The 25,208-nt window shown below is 43.7% G+C and overlaps 1 protein-coding gene across 9 annotated transcripts in view; it reads right to left on the bottom strand.

Moving 5' to 3' along the window:
* The window catches only part of pknox1.1 (pbx/knotted 1 homeobox 1.1), a 295,655-nt gene that overhangs the window by 128,293 nt on the left and 142,154 nt on the right, over window positions 1-25,208 (bottom strand). For 7 of the 9 annotated variants that reach the window (XM_063050187.1, XM_063050192.1, XM_063050189.1 and 4 more), the window contains 3 exons: window positions 23,191-23,362; window positions 1,635-1,805; window positions 1,168-1,303 (listed from right to left, as the gene is read on the bottom strand). In XM_063050187.1, the coding sequence (XP_062906257.1) occupies window positions 1,168-1,303; window positions 1,635-1,805; window positions 23,191-23,362 (479 nt within the window). The remainder of the gene's footprint in view (window positions 1-1,167; window positions 1,304-1,634; window positions 1,806-23,190; window positions 23,363-25,208) is intronic. The other 2 variants (XM_063050191.1, XM_063050195.1) reach the window with 2 other exon arrangements.

Here is a 25,208-nt window from a genome sequence, read left to right as displayed (position 1 = left end):
ATTGAATGGTGGAGCAGACTCGATGGGCCAGATGGCCGACTCCTGCTGTAATTTCATATGTCCTTTGCAGGGACATGGGGGGCTATGGTCCCGGTGTAGGTCTTTGAGAATAGGCAGTTTACATTGTTTTCGGCATGAACTAGATGGGCTGAAGGGTGTGCTTTTGTGATGTACTTCTCTATGACTCAATACTAGAATCTAGAGGAACTCAGCGAGTTAGGCAGAATTTGTGGAGGGAAATAGAGAGCTGAAACTTTAGGCTGAAACCCTTCATCTGGATTGGTTAATTCTGTGGAATGCTTATAATGTAGATAAAATGAAGCTGCAGTTGGCAGTGCAAAGGATGAAAAGTACAGTAAAGTCAGGGGCAGCACGGTGGCACTGTAGTTAGCACAAAGCTTAACACCATCAGTGACCCAGGTCAATCCCCGCCACTGCTGGTAAGGAGTTCTTCCAATGACCGTGTGGGTTTCCTCTCACAATCTAAAGACATACCATTTGGTCATTGTAAATTGTCCCATGATTAGGGATAAATCAGTGAGTTTCAGGGCAGCACAGCTCGTTGGCTGGAAATGCATGTTCCACACTGTATCTCAATGAATAAATAAATAAATAAATAACATAACATAAAAGTTACTCAAAAGTATAGTGTAGGAAGGAGGAGTATCTGTGAAAAGGTGAAGCAAATGCAAGGAAGTAGTATTGGTCAAACTGAATGGTGACCTATTCCTGCTCCTAGTTTCTTGTGTTCCTCTCAAACAACCAATACCACAGTCCCGATGTTCACAAAACAATGGAAGAACCACTACAAAGCTGGAAAATGGCTTCAACAGGGCAGGAGATCGGATATAAAAGAGTTTGCCTCTAGTACTGTAACCTCTTCCTCGCCCTTCTACTCTTTGCCTGCAGCTTGCTGCCATGTGTCTCTCTCTTCCTCTATCTCAATCAATAGCCTTTCAAATCCAGATGAGAACGAATAACGTTTTCATCAGTTTCTGCTGAGTTACCATGATTTCTGGCCATCTATTTCATAACCCTCAAAGTCAGGTTATAAACAAGGGCTTGGTCTTCCCTTTCCTCGAGGAAATTTGGATGATTCAAATGTCAGATAGGCAGATTGTGTGATTCTGCCTGCTGTTTACCCCTTTACTTTTAACAACCATGTACCTGATACAACTTGTGTGGGGTTCACTGTAGTCACTGTGACATTTCCCTGTTGGAGTGCTGTAGCTGGAACCACAATTCCCTGGGGACTGATTGTGCCAGGTAGAGTGCTGATAGTTGTATTCTGAACAGGAAGCTGCTGGGCAAGAATTTTTTTATAAAAGATGCATAAAAAAGATTAATCATACAGTTTTTAAATTATCTCGATAAACAACAGAATGTCATTTTATTACATTCATCATGCTTATTCATTTCAGAACTCTGTCCCTTTGTAACTTAGCCATTTATGAATATCACTGTAATACTGAAGTTACTGAGCATTCAAATTTGATCGTTATTTATTTGAATTTAACACAGGAAGCATACACAGGAAGGTACTGTATATGAAGCAAAATCAGACATGACTCTTGAGAGTAATAAGGTAGCCAGGAAGAAGCTTAAGGAATAATAGCAGGGATATTTCTTCTTACCTGAGTTTGAACAGAAGCATAAGGTCCACCAGGGTCAGAACTCAGTAGGTTTTCACTGTTCATTTTCGTCTTCAAACAAGCAATGTAACGGTTACAGAAATCTTTGCACAAGTCGTTAACCTTCTCTAGCTCCAACAGATGAATACGCAGCACTTGGATTGCTTTGACCATCTTCCAAAGCATGGAAAAGTAAGATAAAGTTAACAGGAGCAGGGACAAAGAAACTAAGCTACTTGATTTGACCATGAAGTTAATTAACAACAACTGCAGTAATTTCTGGAGATTTACCAGACAACAACACCCTCAATGAACACAAAAAAACTGGTCAAGGACTTCAGGAAGGAGGTTGGTGCAAATGCTCTATCTACATCAATGACAGGGTGGACAGCTTCATGTTGCTAGGTGTGCACACCACCAATATCCCACCCTGGTCCAACCATGTTATGTCACAGCCAAGAAAACTCAGCAACACCTCCCCACCATGGACCACATTTACAAGGAGTACTGCCACAAGAAAGTAGCTTGCATTACCAACAACCCGCCATCAAGACCATGCTCTCTTTTCACTGCTGCCATTGGGAAGGAGGTACCTTAGAAGGTCCCACACCACCAGGTTCAGGAACAGTTATTACTCTACAACCATCAGGCTCCTGAACCGGCTAGATAACTCACCTCAACTCTGAACTGATTCTACAACCTACAGCATCACTTTTAACGATTATACAACTCATGGTCTCAGTATTTTTATTTGCACCATTCATTTTCTTTTGCACATTGGCTGTTTGTCAGTCTTTATTTCTCTAGTTTTTTTTTCATAAATTCTATTGTACTTTTTTTATTTTCTTGGAAATGCCTGCAAGAAAATGAATCCTAAGGTAGTATATGATGATATATACACACTTCCATAATATCCTGAAGAACTGCGACCTGGACGTCATCTTGCTGGACATGTGTAATACGGCACTGGTGAAAGGCAACAAACCGGAACAGTGGTCACGCTCAAACATTATCCCAGTCCCCAAGTCTGGACCCCTCACGAAGACAGATAACTACCGCGGTATCAGCTTGACCTGCATCTTAGCAAAGCTATACACTCAGATGATCTTGAACAGGATTCGCACCACCATTGACCCTAAGCTAAGATTCAATCATAATGGTCTTTGGCAGAAGCGCACAACAGTAATGCAAATACTTGCTCTCCGTAGAATCATCGAGGAAGTCAAGAACAACCTACCAGCTGTGCTTACTTACATCGATTTTTGCAAAGCTTTTGACTCCATTCACCGAGGCAAAATGCTGAAGATCCTGAAAGCTTACGGAGTGCAGGACCGTCTACTGAGAGCAATAGAGTCCAGGGGAACGTCAAACCCCTCCCTCCCCAATAGAGTCCAGCTACACCAAAACCATGGCGAAAGTTGTATCACCAGATGGAGAAACAGCAGTGTTCGAGCTCCTAGCTGGTGTGCTGCAAGGAGACACTCTAGCACCCTACATCTTTATAATCATCCTTGGTTACGCTCTATGTTAAGCTACCAAAGATCATGACAAACTTGGTTTTACCATAAAACCAGGACGAACCAAAAAGCTCAGACCAGTTACGCTCACAGATCTCGATTTTGCAGATGACATGGTCCTGCTATCTGACCAGATGGAAGAAGCACAGCAGCTACTGACAAAAGTGGAAATTGAGTGCAATAAAGTTGGACTTCACCTAAACGCTAAAACGACAGAGTACATGGCGTTTAACTGCGACGAAGGTGCTCTCAAGACCGTAAAGAATGATATCATTAAGAAAGTCTTTGACTATAAGTGTTACGTACCCTGTAATGGGTTAAAAGAACCAGCAGAAATGGAACACACCTGGAGTCTGGTTTTGCTGTTATCTAATTCTATTTTATTAGTAACTACGTAATAAAGTAACATAAAACCAGATAAATCAAACAGGTTAGAGAGTTTATGCATATATAGGTATGGAAATATAAAACCCAAACTTCTTCAAGCCTAGTTGGTAATTGATACAGTCTTATGATGGTATGTGAGCGAAGTCAGTTCACATGCACAGGTTGGTTAATGTGAGATGTTTGTAATCCAAAGGCGAATGTTGTGAGAAGACAATTACGTCGATATTCCACAGATTCCATGACAGCAATACAAAACAACAATAGTAGTAGGTTTTATCTCTGAAGTTGTTCCACTCCACACATGAAATATCATCGACGGTGATCTTCAACGAATATCCTTTCAACACAAGTGGTACCACACCCGAATTCAGCTACGGGACATCTCAAAGTGGTGGCCACAGGATACTCCAAAAGAATCCACGTAAGGATTATCACCAACAGTAGCTTATCACAAAGGGGACCCTCTTCAAGGGAACCACCACCCAGGCAAGGGTCAACTCACCGGTAGATTGCACAAGGTTGCCCTACACAGACAACGTGATAGTCACTTATCCAGTTCCACGACATACGAAATAACCTGTGATTTGCCACAGGGGTGCCTTTCTTCAGTGAACTACCACACTCAGATAAAGGGTAAATACACACGTGGTATTCACAAAGGTTTTCCCCTCACCAGAGAACCCACTTCTGTGGATTAACTAAGTGACAATCACACTTTTGTAGTTGAATAGAAACAAACTCACGCTCACAGGATACTTAGAGAGAGAGTCCAAACAGTGATCTCTTTGTCACTAGGTTTCTTCTGTTTCAAACCTATTTCTCCTCTTTTCTCTTCCTGCAAACTTGTTCTAGTTGCAGAAAACTTGTGAGAGCGATCTCAACTCACCCCTTTTGGGCTACAAAAAGTTTAAACCAGCGTCTTCCATTGACCGAATCCACCTTGACTCTAACTGTGTGTGTCTGTGTGTCCTTGTATATTCAAAACAAGCTGCAGAGAAACCATAAGTTGTCCATCAAATAACTCCACCTCTCTCTCTCTCTCTCTTTTTAAAAGGCACAGTCCATAGAAGATATGAACCCTAGGGATACATTACAACAAGTACCTCAGGTCAAGGATGATGAGTTCGGAGAGGGACATAAAGATATAGAAGGCGCTGGCGTGGAGGGCTATGAAAGACATGAAGGAAATCTGGAAGTCGAACCTGATCATCATCATCATTAGGTGCCGTGCCCAGTTCAGGCTTTGACTGCCATGGCTTACACACTCCTGTTTCGGGCCAAGTGGATCAATTCATTGGTATTCATTTCCAATTCTCTGGCTGCTGTCTCCATCATCATTTGTCTTTGTCTTCCACTTGCTTTCTTCCCTTCAATCTTTCCCGTAATTACCGTGCATTCTAACTCCTCTTTCCTAATCACTTGTCCAATGAAGTTACAACAACACACATCAAAGTTGCTGGTAAACGCAGCAGGCCAGGCAGCATCTATTGGAAGAGTTTCAGTCGACGTTTCAGGCCGAGACCCTTCGTCAGGACTAACTGAAGGAAGAGTTAGTAAGAGATTTGAAAGTGAGAGGGGGAGGGGGAGATCCAAAATGATAGGAGAAGACAGGAGGGGGAGGGATGGAGCCAAGAGTTGGACAGGTGATTGGCAAAGGGGATATGAGAGGATTATGGGACAGGAGATCCGGGGAGAAAGACGGGGGTGGGGGGAACAGAGAATGGGCAAGGGGTATAGTCAGAGGGACACAGGGAGAAAAAGGAGAGTGAGAGAAAAAATGTATGTATAAAAATAACAGATGGGGTACTAGGGGGAGGTGGGGCACTAGCGGAAGTTAGAGAAGTCGATGTTCATGTCATCAGGTTGGAGGCTACCCAGACGGAATATAAGATGTTGTTCCTCCAACCTGAGTGTGGCTTCATCTTTACAGTAGAGGAGGCCGTGGATGGACATGTCAGAATGGGAATGGGACGTGGAATTAAAATGTGTGGCCACTGGGAGATCCTGCTTTCTCTGGCGGACAGAGCGTAGATGTTCAGCAAAGCGGTCTCCCAGTCTGCGTCGGGTCTCGCCAATATGTAGAAGGCCACATCGGGAGCACCGGACGCAGTATATCACCCCAGCCGACTCACAGGTGAAGTGTCGCCTCACCTGGAAGGACTGTCTGGGGCCCTGAATGGTGGTAAGGGAGGAAGTGTAGGGGCATGTGTAGCACTTGTTCTGCTTACAAGGATAAGTGCCAGGAGGGAGATCAGTGGGGAGGGATGGGGGGGACGAATGGACAAGGGAGTCGCGTAGGGAGCGATCCCTGTGGAAAGCGGGGGGGGGAGGGAAAGATGTGCTTAGTGGTGGGATCCCGTTGGAGGTGGTGGAAGTTACAAATGAAGTTACGTTGCCTTTTCATGATCTCATACATTATTTCTCTTTTTGTGTTTGCTCTGTTCATGACATCCTCGTTAGATATTCATTTCGTCCATGATATTCTTTGCATCCTCCTCAAAAACCACATTTCTGCTGCTACAATTAGTTTCCTCATGTTACTAGATGTAGTCTAACATTCTGAGCCATATAACATAACTGGATAAACGTAGCATTTCAGTACTCTGAGGCGGGTTGTCATGCCTAGTTTAGTATTGGTCAGTATATATATATATATCTCTCAAACCTGACTAGCGGGCTTAAAAACTTTACAGTGCCAGCTTCAAGATCGTCACTGTCTGTAAGGAGTTTGCACGTTCCTCCCTTTACTACAGTGGTTTCCTCCAGGCGCTCCAGTTTCCTCCCACATTCCAAAAATGTATGGGTTAGGATTAAAAAGTTGTGGGCATGCAACAGTTGTGGAATGCCCCCAGCACATCCTCTATCTGCGTTGGTCATTGATGCAAAACAATGTATGTTCCAATGTTTCAATATACATAATAAAACTAAAAAAACTAATCTTTTAAAACATACAGGATCAGAATAAGAATTAGATTCTGGTTTATTATCACTGACATATCTTGTGACAATTGTTGTTTTGCGGCAGCAGTACAGTGCAAAAGATGAATAATGAGGTACTGTAGATGAGCTCATGGGCCATTCAAAAATCTGATGGAAGGGAAGAAGCCGTTCTTAAAAACGATGAGAGTGTGTCTTCAGGCTCCCGTACCTCCACCCTGATGGTAGTAATGAGAAGAGGGCAAATCCCAGATGGTGAATATCATTAATGATTGACTCTGCTTTCTTGAAGAACCGCCTTTTGAACATGCCTTCAATGGTGAAGAGGACTATGTTAGTGAACTTGGCTGATCAATGCCCTGTAGCGTCTTGTGATCCTGTGCCTTGGAAGCTCCATATCAGGTTGTTATACAACTTTTGTTATACCATGGGATTGAGTTCAAGAGCCGTGAGGGAATGTTAGAGCAATATAGGACCTTAGTTAGAACCCACATGGAGTAGTGTATTCAGTTCTGCCTTCTCCCCATATCTGCAAAAACTTGCACAGATTTACCTCTCTCTGGCTGAAGAACTTCCTAATCATTTCTGTTCCAAAAGAATGCCCCTCTATTCTGAGGCTATGTCCTCCGGTCTTAGACTCTCCTACCATAGGAAACATCCTCTCCACATCCACTTCCACCATCCGATAGGTTTCAAAGACGTCACCTCTCATTCTTCTGATTTCTAGTGAATACAGACCCAGTGGCATCAGACGCTCTTCATATGACACCATTCAGCCCTGGAATCATTTTTGTGAACTTCCTTTGAACACTCTCCAGTTTCTGCACATCCTTACTAAGATGCAGTAAGGGGATCAATACCTGCTCACAATACTCCAAGTGAGACCTCACCAGTGTTTTATAAAGTTACAACATTACATCCCTGCTTTTATATTCTAGTCCTCTTGAAATGAGTACTCACATTGCATTTGCCTTCCTCACCAAAGACTCAACTGCAAATTAACCTTTTGGGAATCCAAATTGAATAATTACTTTGGTTCTGTCTTCACTAAGGAGGACATAAATAATCTTCCGGAAATAGTAGGGGACAGAGGGTCCAGTGAGATGGAGGAACTGAGGGAAATACATGTTAGTAGGGAAGTGGTGTTAGGTAAATTGAAGGGATTAAAGGCGGATAAATCCCCAGGGCCAGATGGCCTGCATCCCAGAGTGCTTAAGGAAGTAGCCCAAGAAATAGTGGATACATTAGTGATAATTTTTCAAAACTCTTTAGATTCTGGACTAGTTCCTGAGGATTGGAGGGTGGCTAATGTAACCCCACTTTTTAAAAAAGGAGGGAGAGAGAAACCAGGGAATTATAGAGCGGCTGGCCTAACATCGGTGGTGGGGAAACTGCTACAGTCAGTTATCAAAGATGTGATAACAGCACATTTGGAAAGCAGTGATATCATCGGACAAAGTCAGCATGGATTTGTGAAAGGAAAATCATGTCTGACGAATCTCATAGAATTTTTTGAGGATGTAACTAGTAGAGTGGATAGGGGAGAACCAGTGGATGTGGTATATTTGGATTTTCAAAAGGCTTTTGACAAGGTCCCACACAGGAGATTAGTGTGCAAACTTAAAGCACACGGTATTGGGGGTAAGGTATTGATGTGGATAGAGAATTGGTTGGCAGACAGGAAGCAAAGAGTGGGAATAAACGGGACCTTTTCAGAATGGCAGGCAGTGACTAGTGGGGTACCGCAAGGCTCAGTGCTGGGACCCCAGTTGTTTACAATATATATTAATGACTTGGATGAGGGAATTAAATGTAGCATCTCCAAGTTTGCGGATGACACGAAGCTGGGCGGCAGTGTTAGCTGTGAAGAGGATGCAGGGTGACTTGGATAGGTTAGGTGAGTGGGCAAATTCATGGCAAATGCAATTTAATGTGGATAAATGTGAAGTTATCCACTTTGGTGGCAAAAACAGGAAAACAGATTATTATCTGAATGGTGGCTAATTAGGAAAAGGGGAGGTGCAACGAGACCTGGGTGTCATTATACACCAGTCATTGAAAGTGGGCATGTAGGTACAGCAGGCGGTGAAAAAGGCAAATGGTATGCTGGCATTTATAGCAAGAGGATTCAAGTACAGGAGCAGGGAGGTACTACTGCAGTCGTACAAGGTCTTAGTAAGACCATACCTGGAGTATTGTGTGCAGTTTTGGTCCCCTAATCTGAGGAAAGACATCCTTGCCATAGAGAGAGTACAAAGAAGGTTCACCAGATTGATTCCTGGGATGGCAGGACTTTCATACGATGAAAGACTGGATGAACTAGGCTTATACTCGTTGGAACTTAGAAGATTGAGGGGAGATCTGATTGAAACGTATAAAATCCTAAAGGGATTGGACAGGCTAGATGCAGGAAGATAGTTCCCAATGTTGGGGAAGTCCAGAATGAGGGGTCACAGTTTGAGGATAAAGGGGAAGCCTTTTAGGACCGAGATTAGGAAAAACTTCTTCACACAGAGAGTGGTGAATCTGTGGAATTCTCTGCCACAGGAAACAGTTGAGGCCAGTTCATTGGCTATATTTAAGAGGGAGTTAGATATGGCCCTTGTGGCTAAAGGGATCAGGGGGTATGGAGGGAAGGCTGGTGCAGGGTTCTGAATTGGATGATCAGCCATGATCATACTGAATGGTGGTGCAGGCTTGAAGGGCCGAATGGCCTACTCCTGCACCTATTTTCTATGTTTCTATGTTTCCTGCACAAGGACTCCCAAGTCCCTTTGTGTCTCAGATTTTTGTATTTTCGCTCAATAGTCAACCCTTTCCTTTTTTCTACCAAAGTGAATAACCATACATTTCCCGACTGTGTTCCATCTGCCATTTCATTGCACTCTCTTTGACTTTTATGTTGGCTTTCACTTCTTTTGTTAGCCACGAACATAGAAATCAACTGTACATTACAGATCATTCGGCCCACAAAGCTATGCCGACCATGTAACCTACTCTGGAAACTGTCTAGTATTATCCTACCACATAGCACTCTGTTTTTCTAAGCCCCATGTAACTATCTAAGAGTCTCTTAAAAGAACCAGTTGTATCCGCCTCTACCACTGTTCCAGGAGGGCATTCCACGCACCCATCACTCTCTGCATGAAAAATGTACCCCTCTGTACCGACTTCCAAGCACCCTAAAACTATGCTCCCTCATGTTGGCTATTTCAGCCCTGGGTAAACACCTTTGGCTATCCACATGATCAATGCCTCTCATCATCTTATACACCTCTATCGGGTCACCTCTCATCCTCCGTCACTCCAAGGAGAAAAGGCCAAGTTCACTCAACCTATTCTCATCAGGCATCCGTGCCAATCCAGACAACATCCTTATAAATCTCCTCTGCACTCTCTCTATAGTATCCACATTCTTCCTGTAGTGACGTGACCAGAACTGAACATAGTACTCCAAGTGGGATTTGACCAAGATCTTATATAGCTGTAACATTACCTCTCAGCTCTTGAACTCAGTCTCACGGTTGATGAATGCCAGCACACCATACACTTCCTTAACAACACTGTCAACCTATGCAGCAGTTTGAGTGCCAATAGACAATAGACAATAGGTGCAGGAGTAGACCACTCGGACCTTCAAGCCAGCACCGCCATTCACTGTGATCATGGCTGATCTTCCACAATCAGTACCCCATTCCTGCCTTCTCCCCATATCCTTTGACTCCACTATCTTTAAGAGCTCTATCTAACTCTTTCTTTAAAGCATCCAGAGAATTGGCCTCCACTGCCTTCTGAGGCAGAGCATTCCACAGATCCAAAACTCTCTGGGTGAAAAAGTTTTTCCTCAACTCCGTTCTAAATGGCCTACCCCTTATTCTTAAACTGTGGCCTCTGGTTCTAGAGTCCCCCAACATCAGGAATATGTTTCCTGCCTCTAGCGTGTCCAATCCCTTAATAATCTTATATGTTTCAATCAGATCCCCTCTCATTCTTCTAAATTCCAGTGTATACAAGCCCAGTCGCTCCAATCTTTCAACATATGACAGTCCCGCCATCCTGGGAATTAACCTTATGAACCTACGCTGCACTCTCTCAATAGCAAGAATGTCCTTCCTCATATTTGGAGACCAAAACTGCACACAATACTCCAGGTATGGTCTCACCAGGGCCCTGTACAACTGCAGAAGGACCTCTTTGCTCCTATACTCAACTCCCCTTGTTATGAAGGCCAACATGCCATTAGCTTTCTTCACTGCCTGCTGTACCTGCATGCTTACTTTCAGTGACTGATGAACAAGGACACCTAGATCTTGTACTTCCCCTTTTCCTAACTGAAGACCATTCAGATAGTAAACTGCCTTCCTGTTCTTGCCACCAAAGTGGATAACCTCACATTTATTCACATTAAACTGCATCTGCCTACTCACCCAGCCTGTTCAAGTCACCCTGCATTCTCACATCCTCCTCCTCACATTTCACCCTGCCACCCAGCTTTGTGTCATCTGCAAATTTGCTAATGTTACTTTTAATCCCTTCATCTAAAACATTAATATATACTGTAAATAGCTGCGGTCCCAGCACCGAGCCTTGCGGTACCCCACTAGTCACTGCCTGCCATTCTGAAAGGGACCAGTTAATCCCTACTCTTTGTTTCCTGTCTGCCAACCAATTTTCTATCCATGTCAGTACCCTACTCCCAATACCATGTGCTCCAATTTTGCCCACTAATCTCCTATGTGGGACCTTATCAAAGGCTTTCTGAAAGTTCAGGTTCACTACATCCGCTGCTACTGTGCGATCGAGAATCTCCGGAGGGGAAGGCCCCAAATCCTTGGCTTTGCCTATTGCCTGTTGCCAGGGCCAAGGTCGAAGCGCTTGGCAGAGATGGTGCTCGGTGTCGGAGAGCTGGTCGGGGGCTCGGAGTTTTCCGGAGTCAGACTGTGGTCGGATGCTTCCAGGATGTTGCATCGGCAAGTTTGTGGCGCTGGAGGTTCACCATCTGCGTGAGATGATGGGACCTTCAAGAGACTTTTGAGACTTTTTACCGTGCCCATGGTCTGTTCTTTATCAAATTACAGTATTGCTTTGCACTGTTGTAACTATATGTTATAATTATGTGGTTTTTGTCAGTTTTTCAGTTGGTTTGTCATGTGTTTCTGTGATATCATTCTGGAGAAACATTGTATCATTTCTTAACGCATGCATTACTAAATGACAATAAAAGAGGACTGCGTGTCCTCAGAATCTAAATCTAAAAAAAATGATACAACGTTCCTCCAGAATGATATCACAAGAAAACACAGGACAAACCAAGACTAAAACTGACAAAACCACATAATTATAACATATAGTTACAAGAGTGCAAAGCAATACTGTAATTTGATAAAGAGCAGACCATGGGCACGGTAAAAAAAAACTCTCAAAGTCCCGATAAACTCATCATCCCACACAGGCGGCAGAAGGGAGGAACTCTCCCCGCCATGACTCTCTAAGCGCCGCTAATTCGCCGATACAGCACCATTGGAAGCACCCGACCGCAGCAGACTCTGAGCCCATCCAAAAACTTCGAGCCTCTGACCAGCCTCTCTGACACAGCCTCTTCGAGCACCATCCTCTGCCGAGCGCTTCGACCCCGCCCCAGCCACCGAGCAAAAAGCAAAGCCGAGGACTCAGGGCCTTCTCCTCCGGAGATTCTGGACCACACAGTAGCAGCAGCAGTGAAGCAGGCATTTCAGAAGTTTCACCAGATGTTCCTCGATGCTCTCACGTCCGTCTCCATCAAATCAGGATTGTGCACGGCACCCTACTTGACAAATAACAGATATCACCACCGGAGTGGCCACTGCGAGCTGCGTCGCGCCGCCATCTTCCCCAGAAGATGAGCCGTGAGGTAATGTTACAGCTATTTAAGACCTTGGTCAGACCCGACATGGAGTACCATGTTCGGTTCTGGTCACCTCACTACAGGAAGGATGTGGATACTATTGATGTAAAGTGCAGAGGAAATTTACAAGGATGTTGCCTGGAATGAAGGGCGTACTTTATGAGAATAGGTTGAGTGAACTTGGCCTTTTCTCCTTGGTGTGATGGAGGATGAGAGGTGACCTGATAGAGGTGTATAAGATGATGAGGGGTATTGACTGTGCAGATAGGCAGAGGATTTTTTTCCAGAGCTGAAATGGTTAACATGAGGGGGCATAGTTTTAAGGTGCTTGGAAATAGGTACCGAGGGATGTCAGGGGTAAGTTTTTCACACAGAGAGTGGTGGGTGTGTGGACTGCACTGCTGGCGGCGATGGTGCAATCGGATACAATAGGCTAACTTTGAGGAGATGAGAAAGGATTTAGAAGGAGTGGATTGGGGCAATTTATTTCATGGGAAGAATATAATAGAGAAATGGAGGTTATTTAAAGGTGAAATTTTGAGGGTACAAAATCTTTATGTTCCTGTTAGGTTGAAAGGAAAGGTTAAAAGTTTGATAGAGCCATGGTTTTCAAGGGATATTGGAAACTTGGTTCGGAAAAAGAGAGATATCTACAATAAATATAGGCAGCATGGAGTAAATGAGGTGCTCAAGGAATATAAAGAATGTAAAAAGAATCTTAAGAAAGAAATTAGAAAAGCTAAAAGAAGATACGAGGTTGCTTTGGCAAGTAAGGTGAAAATAAATCCCAAGGGATTCTACAGTCATATTAATAGCAAAAGGATAGTGAGGGATAAAATTGGTCCCTTAGAGAATCAGAGTGGACAGCAATGTGTGGGGCCAAAAGAGATGGGGGAGATTCTGAATAATTTCTTTTCTTCGGTGTTCACTGAGGAGAAGGATACTGAATTCTGTAAGATAAGGGAAACAGGTAGGGAAGTTATGGAAACTATGATGATTAAAGAAGAGGAAGTACTGGCGCTTTTAAAGAATATAAAAGTGGATAAGTCTCCGGGTCCTGACAGGATATTCCCTAGGACCTTGAGGGAGGTTAGTGTGGAAAAAGCAGGAGCTCTGACAGAAATATTTCAAATGTCATCAGAAACGGGGATGGTGCCGGAGAATTGGCGTATTGCTCATGTTGTTCCATTGTTTAAAAAGGGTTCTTAGAGTAAACCTAGCAATTATCCGCCTGTGAGTTTGACATCAGTGGTGGGTAAATTGATGGAAAGTATTCTTACAGATGGTTTATATAATTATCTGGATAGACAGGGACTGATTAGGAACAGTCAACATGAATTTGTGTGTGGAAGGTCATGTTCGACAAATCCTATTGAATTTTTTGAAGCGGTTACTAGGAAAGTTGACGAGGGTAAAGCGGTGGATGTTGTCTATGTGGACTTCAGTAAGGCCTTTGACAAAGTTCCAAACGGAAGGTTAGTTAGGAAGGTTCAATCATTAGGTATTAATATTGAAGTAGTAAAATGGATTCAGCAGTGGCTGGATGGGAGACGCCAGAGAGTAGTGGTGGATAACTGTTTGTCAGATTTGAGGCCGGTGACTAGTGGTGTGCCTCAGGGATCTGTACTGGGTCCAATGTTGTTTGTCATGTACATTAATGATCTGGATGACGGGGTGGTAAATTGGATGAGTAAGTATGTAGATGATTCTAAGATAGGTGGAGTTGTGGATAATGAAGTAGGTTTTCAAAGCTTGCAGAGAGATTTAGGCCAGTTAGAAGAGTGGGCTGAAAGATGGCAGATGGAGTTTAATGCTGATAAATGTGAGGTGCTACATTTTGGTAGGACTAATCAAAATAGGACATATATGGTAAATGGTAGGGCAATGAAGAATGCAGTGGAACAGAGTGATCTAGGAATAATGGTTCTTAGTTCCCTGAAGGTGGAATCTCAAGTGGATAGGGTGGTAAAGAAAGCTTTTGCCATGCTGGCCTTTATAAATCAGAGCATTGAGTATAGGAGTTGGGATGTAATGTTGAAATTGTACAAGGCATTGGTAAGGCCAAATTTGGAGTATTGTGTACATTTTTGGTCACCGAATTATAGGAAGGATGTCAACAAAATAGAGAGAGTACAAAGAAGATTTACTAGAATGTTACCTGGGTTTCATCACCTAAGAAAGGTTGAACAAGTTGGGTCTTTATTCTTTGGAGCATAGAAGGTTGAGGGGGGACTTGATAGAGGTATTTGAAATTATGAGGGGGGTAGATAGAGTTGATGTGGATAGGCTTTTTCCATTGAGAGTGGGGGAGATTCAAACAAAAGGACATGAGTGGAGAGTTAAAGGGCAAAAATTTAGGGGTAACATGAGGGGGAACTTCTTTACTCAGAGAGTGGTGGCTGTGTGGAACGAGCATCCAGCATAAGTGGTTGAGGCAGGTTTGATGTTGTCGTTTAAAGTTAAATTGGACAGCTATATGGACAGGAAAGGAATGGAGGGTTATGGGCTGAGTGCAGGTCAGTGGGACTAGGTGAGAGTAAGAGTTCGGCACGGACTAGAAAGGCTGAGATGGCCTGTTTCCGTGCTGTAATTATTATATGGTTATATAACTGATCCCTGCAGAAAGCAGAGAGGGGTGGAGAGGGAAAGATTGGTCCCTCCGCGACTCCCTTATCCACACATCCATCCCCAAGGATCTCCCATCCGGCACTTATCCCTGTAAGCATAAGTGCTACACCTGTCCCTACACCTCCTCTCTTGCCACCATTCAGGGCCCCAAACAGTCCTTCCAGGTGAGGCAACACTTCACTTGTGAGTCTGTTGGGGTCATCTATCGCATCCGGTGCTCCCGGTGCGGCCTCCTCTACGTCGGTGAAACCCGACGCAGATTGGGGGCTGCTTCGTCGAGCACCTCCACTCCGTTCGCCACAACAGACAGGATCTCCCGGTAGCCACCCACTTCAACTCTGCTTCCCATTCCCATTCAGATATGTCCATACATGGCCTCCTCTACTGCCATGATAAGGCTAAACTCAGGTTGGAGGAGCAACACCTCATATACCATCTAGGTAGTCTCCAGCCCCTTGGTATGAACATAGAATTCTCCAACTTCCGGTAATTCCCTCCCCCTCCCTTCCTCTATCCCTATTTCACTCTGCCCCCTCTCCCAGCTGCCTATCACCTCCCTCATGGTTCCGCCTCCTTCTTCTACTACCCATTGTTTTCCTGCCTATGATGTCCCTCCTTCCCCTCCCCACCCCTTTGTCTTTCAAATTACTGGTCTTTCAACTGAATCTACAAGCATTCTTCAAATCCTTCCCCCTCCTTCTTTGCTCAGTCCTGACGAAGAGTTCCGGCCCGAAACGTCAACTGATCGTTTCAACTGATGTTGCCCGACCTGATGAGTTCCTCCAGCGTGTTGCGAGTGTTACATCCATCATCTACTTGTAAAGCTGCTAGCTTATCCTCAGCTCCATCATCCTGGTTCCCAACCCCCTGTCATATTAGCGTAAACAATTCTTAACAGTTCTAGTAAAGATGCGCGGAAGAATATTTGTCCCCCTCGGATTCAAGTGCCTTTCGTACAGGTCCCATCTGCTCAGAAGAGGTCCCAGTTATCCGGAAATCTGAATTCCCTGCCCCCTGCTCCAATTCCAAGCCACACATTTATCTGCCACCTTATTCTGTTCCATAGTGGAAACCATAGAAAGGGTGTAGAGGAGATTTACAAGGATGTTGCCTGGATTGGGGAGCATGCCTTGTGAGAAAAGGTTGAGTGAACTCGGCCTTTTCTCCTTGGAGTGACGGAGGATGAGAGGTGACCTGAGAGAGGTGTATAAGATGATGAGAAGCATTGATTGTGTGGATAGTCAGAGGCTTTTTCCCAGGGCTGAGATGGCTAGCACAAGAGGGCACAGTTTGAAGGTGCTTGGAAGTAGTTACAGAGGAGATATCAGGTTAAATTTTTTTTACGCAGAGTGGTGAGTGCGTAAAAAATGGGCTGCCGGTGACGGTGGTGGAGGTGGAAACGATAGGGTCTTTTAAGAGACTCCTGGACAGGTACATGGAGCTCAGAAAAATAGAGGGCTATGGGTAACCCTAGGTAATTTCCAAGATAAGGCCATGTTCGGCACAGCTTTGTGGGCTGAAGGGCCTGTATTGTGCTGTAGGTTTTCATTGTTTCTATGTTTCTGTTTCCTATCCTCACTGTTGCTTGGCACAGGAAGCAATCCCGAAATTACTACCTTTGAAGTCCTGCTTCTCAGCTTCCTTCCAACTCCCTGTATTCTTTTTTTCAGGGCCTCCTCCCTTTTTCTTCCTATGTCATTAGTACCAATATGTACTACGACTTCTGGCTGCTCATCCTCTCTTTTCAGGATATTGTGGACGCCTCCAGAAACATCTCGGACCCTGGTACCTGAGAGGCAAACTACCATCTGTGTTTCCTTTTCGTGTCCACACAATCGCCTATCTGCTCTTCTGACTATAGTCAGTGCCAGAGGCACAGCTGCTGTTCCTTCCCCCGGGTAGGTCATCCCACCCAACAGTACTCAAAATGGAGTACTTATTGTTGAGGGAGACAGCCATAGAAACCATAGAAACTACAGCACAGAAACAGGCCTTTTTTGGCTGTGCTGAACCATTTTCTGCCTAGTCCCACTGACCTGCATACGGACCATATCCCTCCATACACCTCCCATCCATGTATCTGTCCAATTTATTCTTAAATGTTAATAAAGAACCCGCATTTACCACCTCATCTGGCAGCTCATTCCATACTCCCACCACTCTCTGTGTGAAGAAGCCCCCACTAATGTTCCTTTTAAACTTTTACCCCCTCATCCTTAACCCCTGTCCTCTGTTTTTTTCTCCCCTTGCCTCAGTGGAAAAAGCCTGCTTGCATTCACTCTATCTATACCCATTATAATTTTATATACCTCTATCAAATCTCCCCTCATTCTTCTACGCTCCAGGGAATAAAGTCCTAACCTATTCAACCTTTCTCTGTAACTGAGTTTCTCAAGTCCCGGCAACAACCTTGTAAAACTTCTCTGCACTCTTTCAACCTTATTAATATCCTTCCTGTAATTTGGTGACCAAAACTGAACACAATACTCCAGATTCGGCCTCACCAATGCCTTATACAACCTCATCATAACATTCCAGCTCTCATACTCAATACTTTGATTAATAAAGGCCAATGTACCAAAAGCTCAATGTACCAAAAGCTCTCTTTACAACCCTATCTACCTGTGATGCTACTTTTAGGGAATTTTGTATCTGTATTCCCAGATCCCCCTGTTCCACTGCACCTCTCAGTACCTTACCATTAACCCTGTATGTTCTACCTTGGTTTGTCCTTCCAACGTGCAATACCTCACACCTGTCTGTATTAAACTCCATCTGCCATTTTCAGCCCATTTTTCCAGCTGGTCCAAGTCCCTGTGCAGGCTCTGAAAACCTTCCTCACTATCTACTCCACAGGGGTGCTCTCCACTATCTGACATTTCCCTTTCCCTCTCCTTTAGCCTTGGGGTGACTACCTCACTGTAGTTCTTGTCTATCACTGCTTCACTTTCTTTAACAAGCTAAAGGTCATTAAGCTGCAGCTCAAGTTCCCGAACATGGACTCTAAGGCACTACATCTTGATGCACCTGGCGCAGATGTGGCCACTGGGGAGCCTGGAAGTCTCCTGGAAATGCCACATTTGACACTCAGAACAGAACATTGGCTCTGTAGACATTACCCTATTCTCTCTAGAGTTAATTCAGAATAAGAAATAAGGAATGAACTTACCTAGCCTTCGCCTGTTATCGCTAAACCCTTACTACTCTGACTCAAGACTACTCTGACTATGACTGCTGCCACGATGACCGTTCCGTTAGGTGGTACCTCTCTTTTATAGAGACTGGGTTTTTTAAAGCTTTTTGTCGGACCTGCATGGGAATGCTCCTGTTGCATCTGTGCAGTACTCCAATCAACTTTCAATACAAAGTATATCCTTCGATGTTAAACTCCCAACCAAGACCTTATTTCAGTCATGACTCAGTGGTGCCCACGTCATACCAATCTGTAATTACGCCAAAGTTTGTCCACCTTATTCCAAATGCTATGCACATTTAAATACAGCCGTTTCAGTCCCGCAATCTTTGCCCTTTTGAATTTTGCTATACAGATCACACATTTGCTGGAACAGAACCCAATGATCTAAAAATATGAAGCCCACCCTCATGTACCGACCATTTATCCAAGTGTTAAACTGTATGATATTCCTATTTCTGCACACACTTGCACTTGGCATGGTAGCAATCCTGAGATCACAACCCTAGAAGTTCTGTGCCTAACTTAGCACCTAACTCCCTGAACTCATTTTGCAGGACCTCACCACCTATCCTCCCTATGTCATTGGTACCTACGTGGGCCTCTGACTGCTCACCTTTCCACTTAAGAATGTTGTGGACTCTATCTGAGATGTCTCTGATCTTGGTTGACAACAAACCATCCAGTTATCTTGTTCTCATCCGCAGAACCTCCTTTCTGTTCCCCTAACCAACGAATCCCTTATTACTACAGGTTGACTCTTCTACCCACTTCCTTTCTGAGACACCTGACAGCTGTGACTTTCCTCTGCTAGGTCATTGTCCCCCAACAGTACCTAAAGTGGTATGCCTGTTTTGAGGGGATCAGCCACAGGAGTACTCTGCACTGGCTGCCTAAGCCCTTTCCCCCTCCTGATGATTACCCAATTACCTGCGTCCTGCACCTTCAGTGTAACTACAGTGGCAGGAAAAAGTTTGGGCACCCCTGGTCAATAGCTAAGCTAGTAAAAGATTACCTGATTTCCAAAAGGCATAACGTTAAAGATGACACATTTCTCTACTATTTTAAGCAAGATTACTTTTTTATTTCCATCTTACAGTTTCAAAATAACAAAAAAGGAAAAGGGACCAAAGCAAAAGTTTGGGCACCTTGCATGGTCAGTACTTAGTAACACACCCTTTGGCAAGTATCACAGCTTGTAAACGTGTTCTGTAGCCAGTTAAGAGTCTTTCAATTCTTGTTTGGGGGATTTTTCGCCCATTCTTCCTTGCAAAAAGCTTCTGTAAGATTCTTGGGCCATCTTGTATGCACTGCTCTTTTGAGGTCTATCCACAGATTTTCGATGTTTAGGTCGGGGGACTTTGAGGGCCATGGCAAAACCTTCAGCTTGTGCCTCTTGAGGTAGTCCATTGTGGATTTTGAGGTGTGTTTAGGATCATTACCCTGTTGTAGAAGCCATCCTCTTTTCATCTTCAGCTTTTTTACAGACGATGTGATGTTTGCTTCCAGAATTTGCTGGTATTTAATTGAGTTCATTCTTCCCTCTACCAGTGAAATGTTCCCCATGCTACTCGCTGCAATACAAGCCCAAAGCGTGATCGATCCACCCCCATGCTTAACAGTTGGAGAGGTGTTCTTTTCATGAAATTCTGAACCTTTTTTTCTCCAAACATACCTTTGCTCATTGCGGCCAAAAAGTTCTATTTAAACTTCATCAGTCCACAGGACTTGTTTCCAAAATGCATCAGGCTTGTTTAGATGTTCCTTTGCAAACTTCTGACGCTGAATTTTGTGGTTAGGATGCAGGGAAGGTTTTCTTCTGATGACTCTTCCATGAAGGTAATGTTTGTGCAGGTGTTGCTGCACAGTAGAAGAGTGCACCACTACTCCAGAGTCTGCTAAATCTTCCTGAAGGTCTTTTGCAGTCAAACGGGGGTTTTGATTTGCCTTTCTAGCAATCCTACAAGCAGTTCTCTTGGAAAGTTTTCTTGGTCTACCAGACCTCAACTTGACCTCCACTGTTCCTGTTAACTGCCATTTCTTAATTACATTACGAACTGAGGAAACGGCTACCTGAAAATGCTTTGCTATCTTCTTATAGCCTTCTCCTACTTTGTGGGCATCATTTATTTTAATTTTCAGGGTGCTAGGCAGCTACTTAAAGGAGCCCATGGCTGCTGATTGTTGGGACAAGGTTTGAGGAGTCAGGGTATATATAAAGCTATGAAATTTGCATCACCTGGTCTTTCCTAATGATGACTGTGAACAAGCCATAGCCCTAACAAGCTAATTAAGGTCTGAGACCTTGGTAAAACTTATCTAAGAGCTCAAATCTCTTGGGGAGCCCGAACTTTTGCATGGTGCTCTTTTCCTTTTTTCACTCTAAAATTGTACAAAACAAAAATAATACACTAATCTTGCTTAAAATGTTGAAAAGAATGTTTCCTCTTTAACTTCATGACTTTTGGAGACCAGTTCATCTTCTACTCACTTAACTATTCATAGTAATAGAAATTTTTACCGGGGTGCCCAAACTTTTGCATACCCCTGTATATATCCTGTCTATCAGCCCCTCAGCCTCCCAAATGCCCAAAGTTCATTTAGTTCCAGCTCTATCTCCTTAACATGGTCTGTTAGAAGCTGCAGCTGGATATACTTGTTGCAGGTGTATTCGTCAGGGAGACTGGAGCTTTCTCTGCCTTCCCACATCCCGCAAGAGGAGCAGTCCAGCATCGTGTCTGGAATTCCCCACAGTGTGTAATAAGAAACACACTTCAATTCACCTCAAATGTGTAATTCACTTCAAGGTTGTGCGTTTAGATGTTCTTCTGCACACCACTGTTGTATCGTGTGATTATACTGTATGAGCTACGGTCACCTTGAACCAGTCTGGTCATTCTCCTCTGACGTCTCTCAACAACAAGGCATTTTTGCTCAGAACTCCCGCTCACTGGATGCTGCTGGTGTACACCAGCAACTCACTGAGGACTACAGGAATTTGTATCAGTTTTCCTTTGAACTTTTTTTGGCACCATTTTCTGTAAACTCTAGAGACTGATGTGCATGGAAATCCCAGTAGATCAGCAGTTTTTGAGATACTCGAACCACCCCATCTGACACCAACAATCATTCCATGGTCAAAGTCACTTAGATCACATTTCTTCCCCCATTCTGATACTTAGTCTGAACAACAACTGAATTTCTTGACCGTGTCTGCACACTTCTATGCATTGAGCTGCTGCCACATGATTGGCTAATTAGATATGTGCATTAATAAGCACAAGTATAGGTATAACTAACACAGTGACCACTGACTGCATATAAATGACTTGCATGAATTTGCGGATGGGTGGGTTAGCAAGTTTGCGGATGATACAGAGAATGGTGCTATTGTGAATGGTATGGAAGATTGGCAAAGGATACAGTAGGGTGAAGCTTAGTTGCAGATAGGAATAGAGCAATTGCAGCTGGAATTTAATCCAAACAAATATGAGATGTTGCATTTTGGGAGGTCAAATGTAAAGGTAATATCCTTATCAGTGTTGGTGCACAGAGGGATCTTGGGCTCCAAGTCCATAACACTCTGAAAGTGGCTCTACAGTTTGATGGGGTAAAGAAGACATATATCATGCTTGCCTTCATTAGTTGAGGCACTGAGTTTACAAGTCAGGAAGTTATGATGCAGGTTCATAAAACTCTGGTTAGGTCGCATTTGGAGTACTGCACTCAATTCTGTTTGCCCCACTATACAAAGGATATGCAGTCTTTGAAGAGGGTGCAAAAGAGGTTTACCAAGATGCTGCCTGGAATGGAGGGCATGTGGTAAGTGGAGAGGTTGGACAAATTTGGGTGTTTTCATTGGAGCTGTAGAGGTTGAGAGAAGACCTGATAGAAGTTTCTAAGATAATGAAGGCACAGATAGACAACTGATACCTTTTTCCTATGGCTGAAATGTTCATTAAGGTGAGAAGGGGATAGGTTCACAGGAATATCGCAGGACAAGTTTTGTTTTTACACAGAGAGTGTTGGTTGACTGGAATGTACTATAAGACCATGAGACATAGGCGCAGAATTAAGCCATTCAGTCCATTGAGTCTGTTCTGGCATTATTTATTATCGCTCTCAACCCTTTTCTTCTGCCTTCTCCCAGTAACCTTTGATGCCCTTATTAATCAAGAACCGATCAACCTCCATTTTAAATATATCCATGTACCGCCAGGAAAACTCCTTCTTTATCATCCTATCAAATTGTACAGCCATTTTCAGTGAGGTATGAACTTGGAAACCAAGATCCCTCTGTATATCAGCACTGTTATGGGTTCTACCACCAACTTTACAGCAACGGGCATGAGTAATGTCATGAAACAAAGTCTGTTGCACATATCTCACAAAAATACAGGTGTAACTTGGACCCATATTGCTACACCTTTAGTCAGAACTCAGATTTCTGCAGTCTGATGGTTCTGATCTATATTTATGGAGATCCCCAATCAATCTTTGTAGATAAAGCACCTTAATAACTTTAAGGCATCCGTTAGTCTTGCAAGACCACGGATCTGCGCCTGGAAAGTCTTCACTCTCCAGGGCGCAGGCCTGGGCAAGGTTGTATGGAAGACCAGCAGTTGCCCATGCTGCAAGTCTCCCCTCTCCACGACACCAGTGTTGTCCAAGGGAAGGGCATTAGGACCCATACAGCTTGGCACCAGTGTTGTCGCAGAGCAATGTGTGACTAAGTGCCTTGCTCAAGGACACAACACATATTGCCTTGGCTGGGGCTTGAACTCACGACCTTCAGGTCGCTAGTCCAATGACTTAACCACTTGGCCATGTGCCCAAGTGGCCACCTTAATAACTAGCAGAAACCTAACACCACCAACACCAGTTAGCCTCTTCCTCCAGGCACAGCAACACCTAATTCTTTACAAGTGAATATGTTGGAAGACTTTCTGAAAAGTACAGTAGAGGTAATGACAGAAATTATTTATAAGCAGGTGCTATTGTACCACATCTCACCAGATTATCAATCTCTGGGTCTTCACTGAAAAACGGCTTCCCTTCCTTTTCCTGTTTGCGAACAAAGTTTTCAATGTCCACATCAAAGCTTGCCGAGGTGATACATTCAGAACCTTGGGTCGACTGCTCACATTTTTCAAAAAGAAGAGCCAAGAGTGGGAACAGAGGATGTCTGCAAAGAAATAGAGTAAACATCAGCTGCGACAGCTAACCTGATGAAGGATCTCAGCCCAAAACATCAGCTGTTTATCCCCTTCCATAGATGCTTCCTGACCTGCTGAGTTCCTCCAGCATCTTGTAGATGGAATTTAATACAGGCAAATGTGAGGTAATGCAGTTTGGGAGAATTTACAAGGCAAGGATATGCATCATGAATGGTAGGGTCCTAAAGAGTATTGAGGGACAGAGGGACCTTGATGTACAAGTCCTTAGATCACCTATTCAGTTTCTATTTCCCTGCCAAATTAGTTCAAACACACTCCAACAGCACAAGCAGAATGTTTGACTGATGTGCTGGAGTGTATTAAAGTAATGTAGAATAGCAGTGGAAAACCAGAGATGTGGTGTACTTGGATTTTCATAAGGCTTTTGACTGGATGCCTCACAGGAATTTGGTGTACAGAGCATGAGGGCAATATCCAGCTATAACATCAGAACTAATTGTGTGACAGGGAGTAAAGAGTGGGAATAAACAGGTCAAAGCTGGGTCAAGTTACCACAGGGTCCCAGGCATTTTCACAATTTATGATTAAGCTAAATGGATGAACTGTGATATTTCCAAGTGTGCTGTTGATACAAACCTAGAGGGATTGTCAGCTGGGAAGAGGATGTAAAGAGGGTTCAAATGTATATTGACAAACCAATTGAGAAGGCAAAACCATGATAGCTATGGGAGAATGTAAAATCGTCCACTTGAGTACACAAGGCAGAACATAAGATAGTGCAGCAGAGGATTGGGTCCTAGAGCTCATCACATTTGCACTGACCATGGTGTAAATATAAACTAATTGTACCTTTATGCACATGGTCTTTATCCCTGGATTTCCTACTTATTTATGTGTCTTTTTAACTGCTACTATCACATCTATAATGCTTTGAAGAAGTATTCGGCCCCAACCCTTTGTTCACGTAAAAGTATAGTACAACCAGGGATTTTGATGAATTTAACAGAGAATTTTTATTTGTGAATCACATGCTTTTTCACAGTAGAGCCCAAAAAATTGGGAAAATTGTAAAGCATGAAAAACTAAGAATCCAAATACTGAAATGTCAGCAGTTCAAAAGTATTTATCCCTCTTTGCTCAGTACTTAATTGAACCACCTCTCGCAGCTATTACAGCAAGCAGTCTTTTTGGATAAGTCTCTATTAGCTTTACACAGAGTGATGGAGCAAGATTTGCCCATTCTTCCTTGTAAAATTGCTCAAGCTGTGCCAGGTTAGTTGGGAAGCGGCAGTGGACAGCATTCTTGAGGTCTTGCCAGAGGTGCTTGATCGGGTTAAGATCAGGAATCTGAATGGGCCACTCAAGGACATCAATTTTTTTCATTTGAATCCATTCCATGGTTGCTCTAGCAGTGTGCTTTGGGTTTTTGTCCAACTGAAAGACGAACTTGAATTGAATTGAATTGACTTTATTTCTTAGATCCTTCACATACTTTACGTTATGTCTCCGTCAAAATGTACAATGTGCAGTATGCAATTTATAGTAATTTGTAATAAACAGTATGTACAACAGGACAGTCAATAAAGCATAGAAATACAATTGTATCAGCGTGAGTTCATCAGTCTGATGGCCTGGTGGAAGAAGCTGTCCCAGAGCCTGTTGGTCCTGGCTTTTATGCTGCGGTACTGTTTCCCGGATGGTAGCAGCTGGAACAGTTTGCAGTTGGGGTGACTCAGGTTCCCAAGATCCTTTGGGCCCTTTTTACACACCCGTCTCTGTAAATGTCCTGACAGTGGGAAGTTCACATCTACAGATGCACTGGGTTGTCTGCACCACTCTCTGCAGAGCCCTGTG

This window comes from Mobula hypostoma, chromosome 6, assembly GCF_963921235.1.
Source record: "Mobula hypostoma chromosome 6, sMobHyp1.1, whole genome shotgun sequence".
NCBI classification, from domain to species: Eukaryota; Metazoa; Chordata; class Chondrichthyes; order Myliobatiformes; family Myliobatidae; genus Mobula; species Mobula hypostoma.
This window is presented reverse-complemented; position numbering and strand designations above follow the sequence as displayed.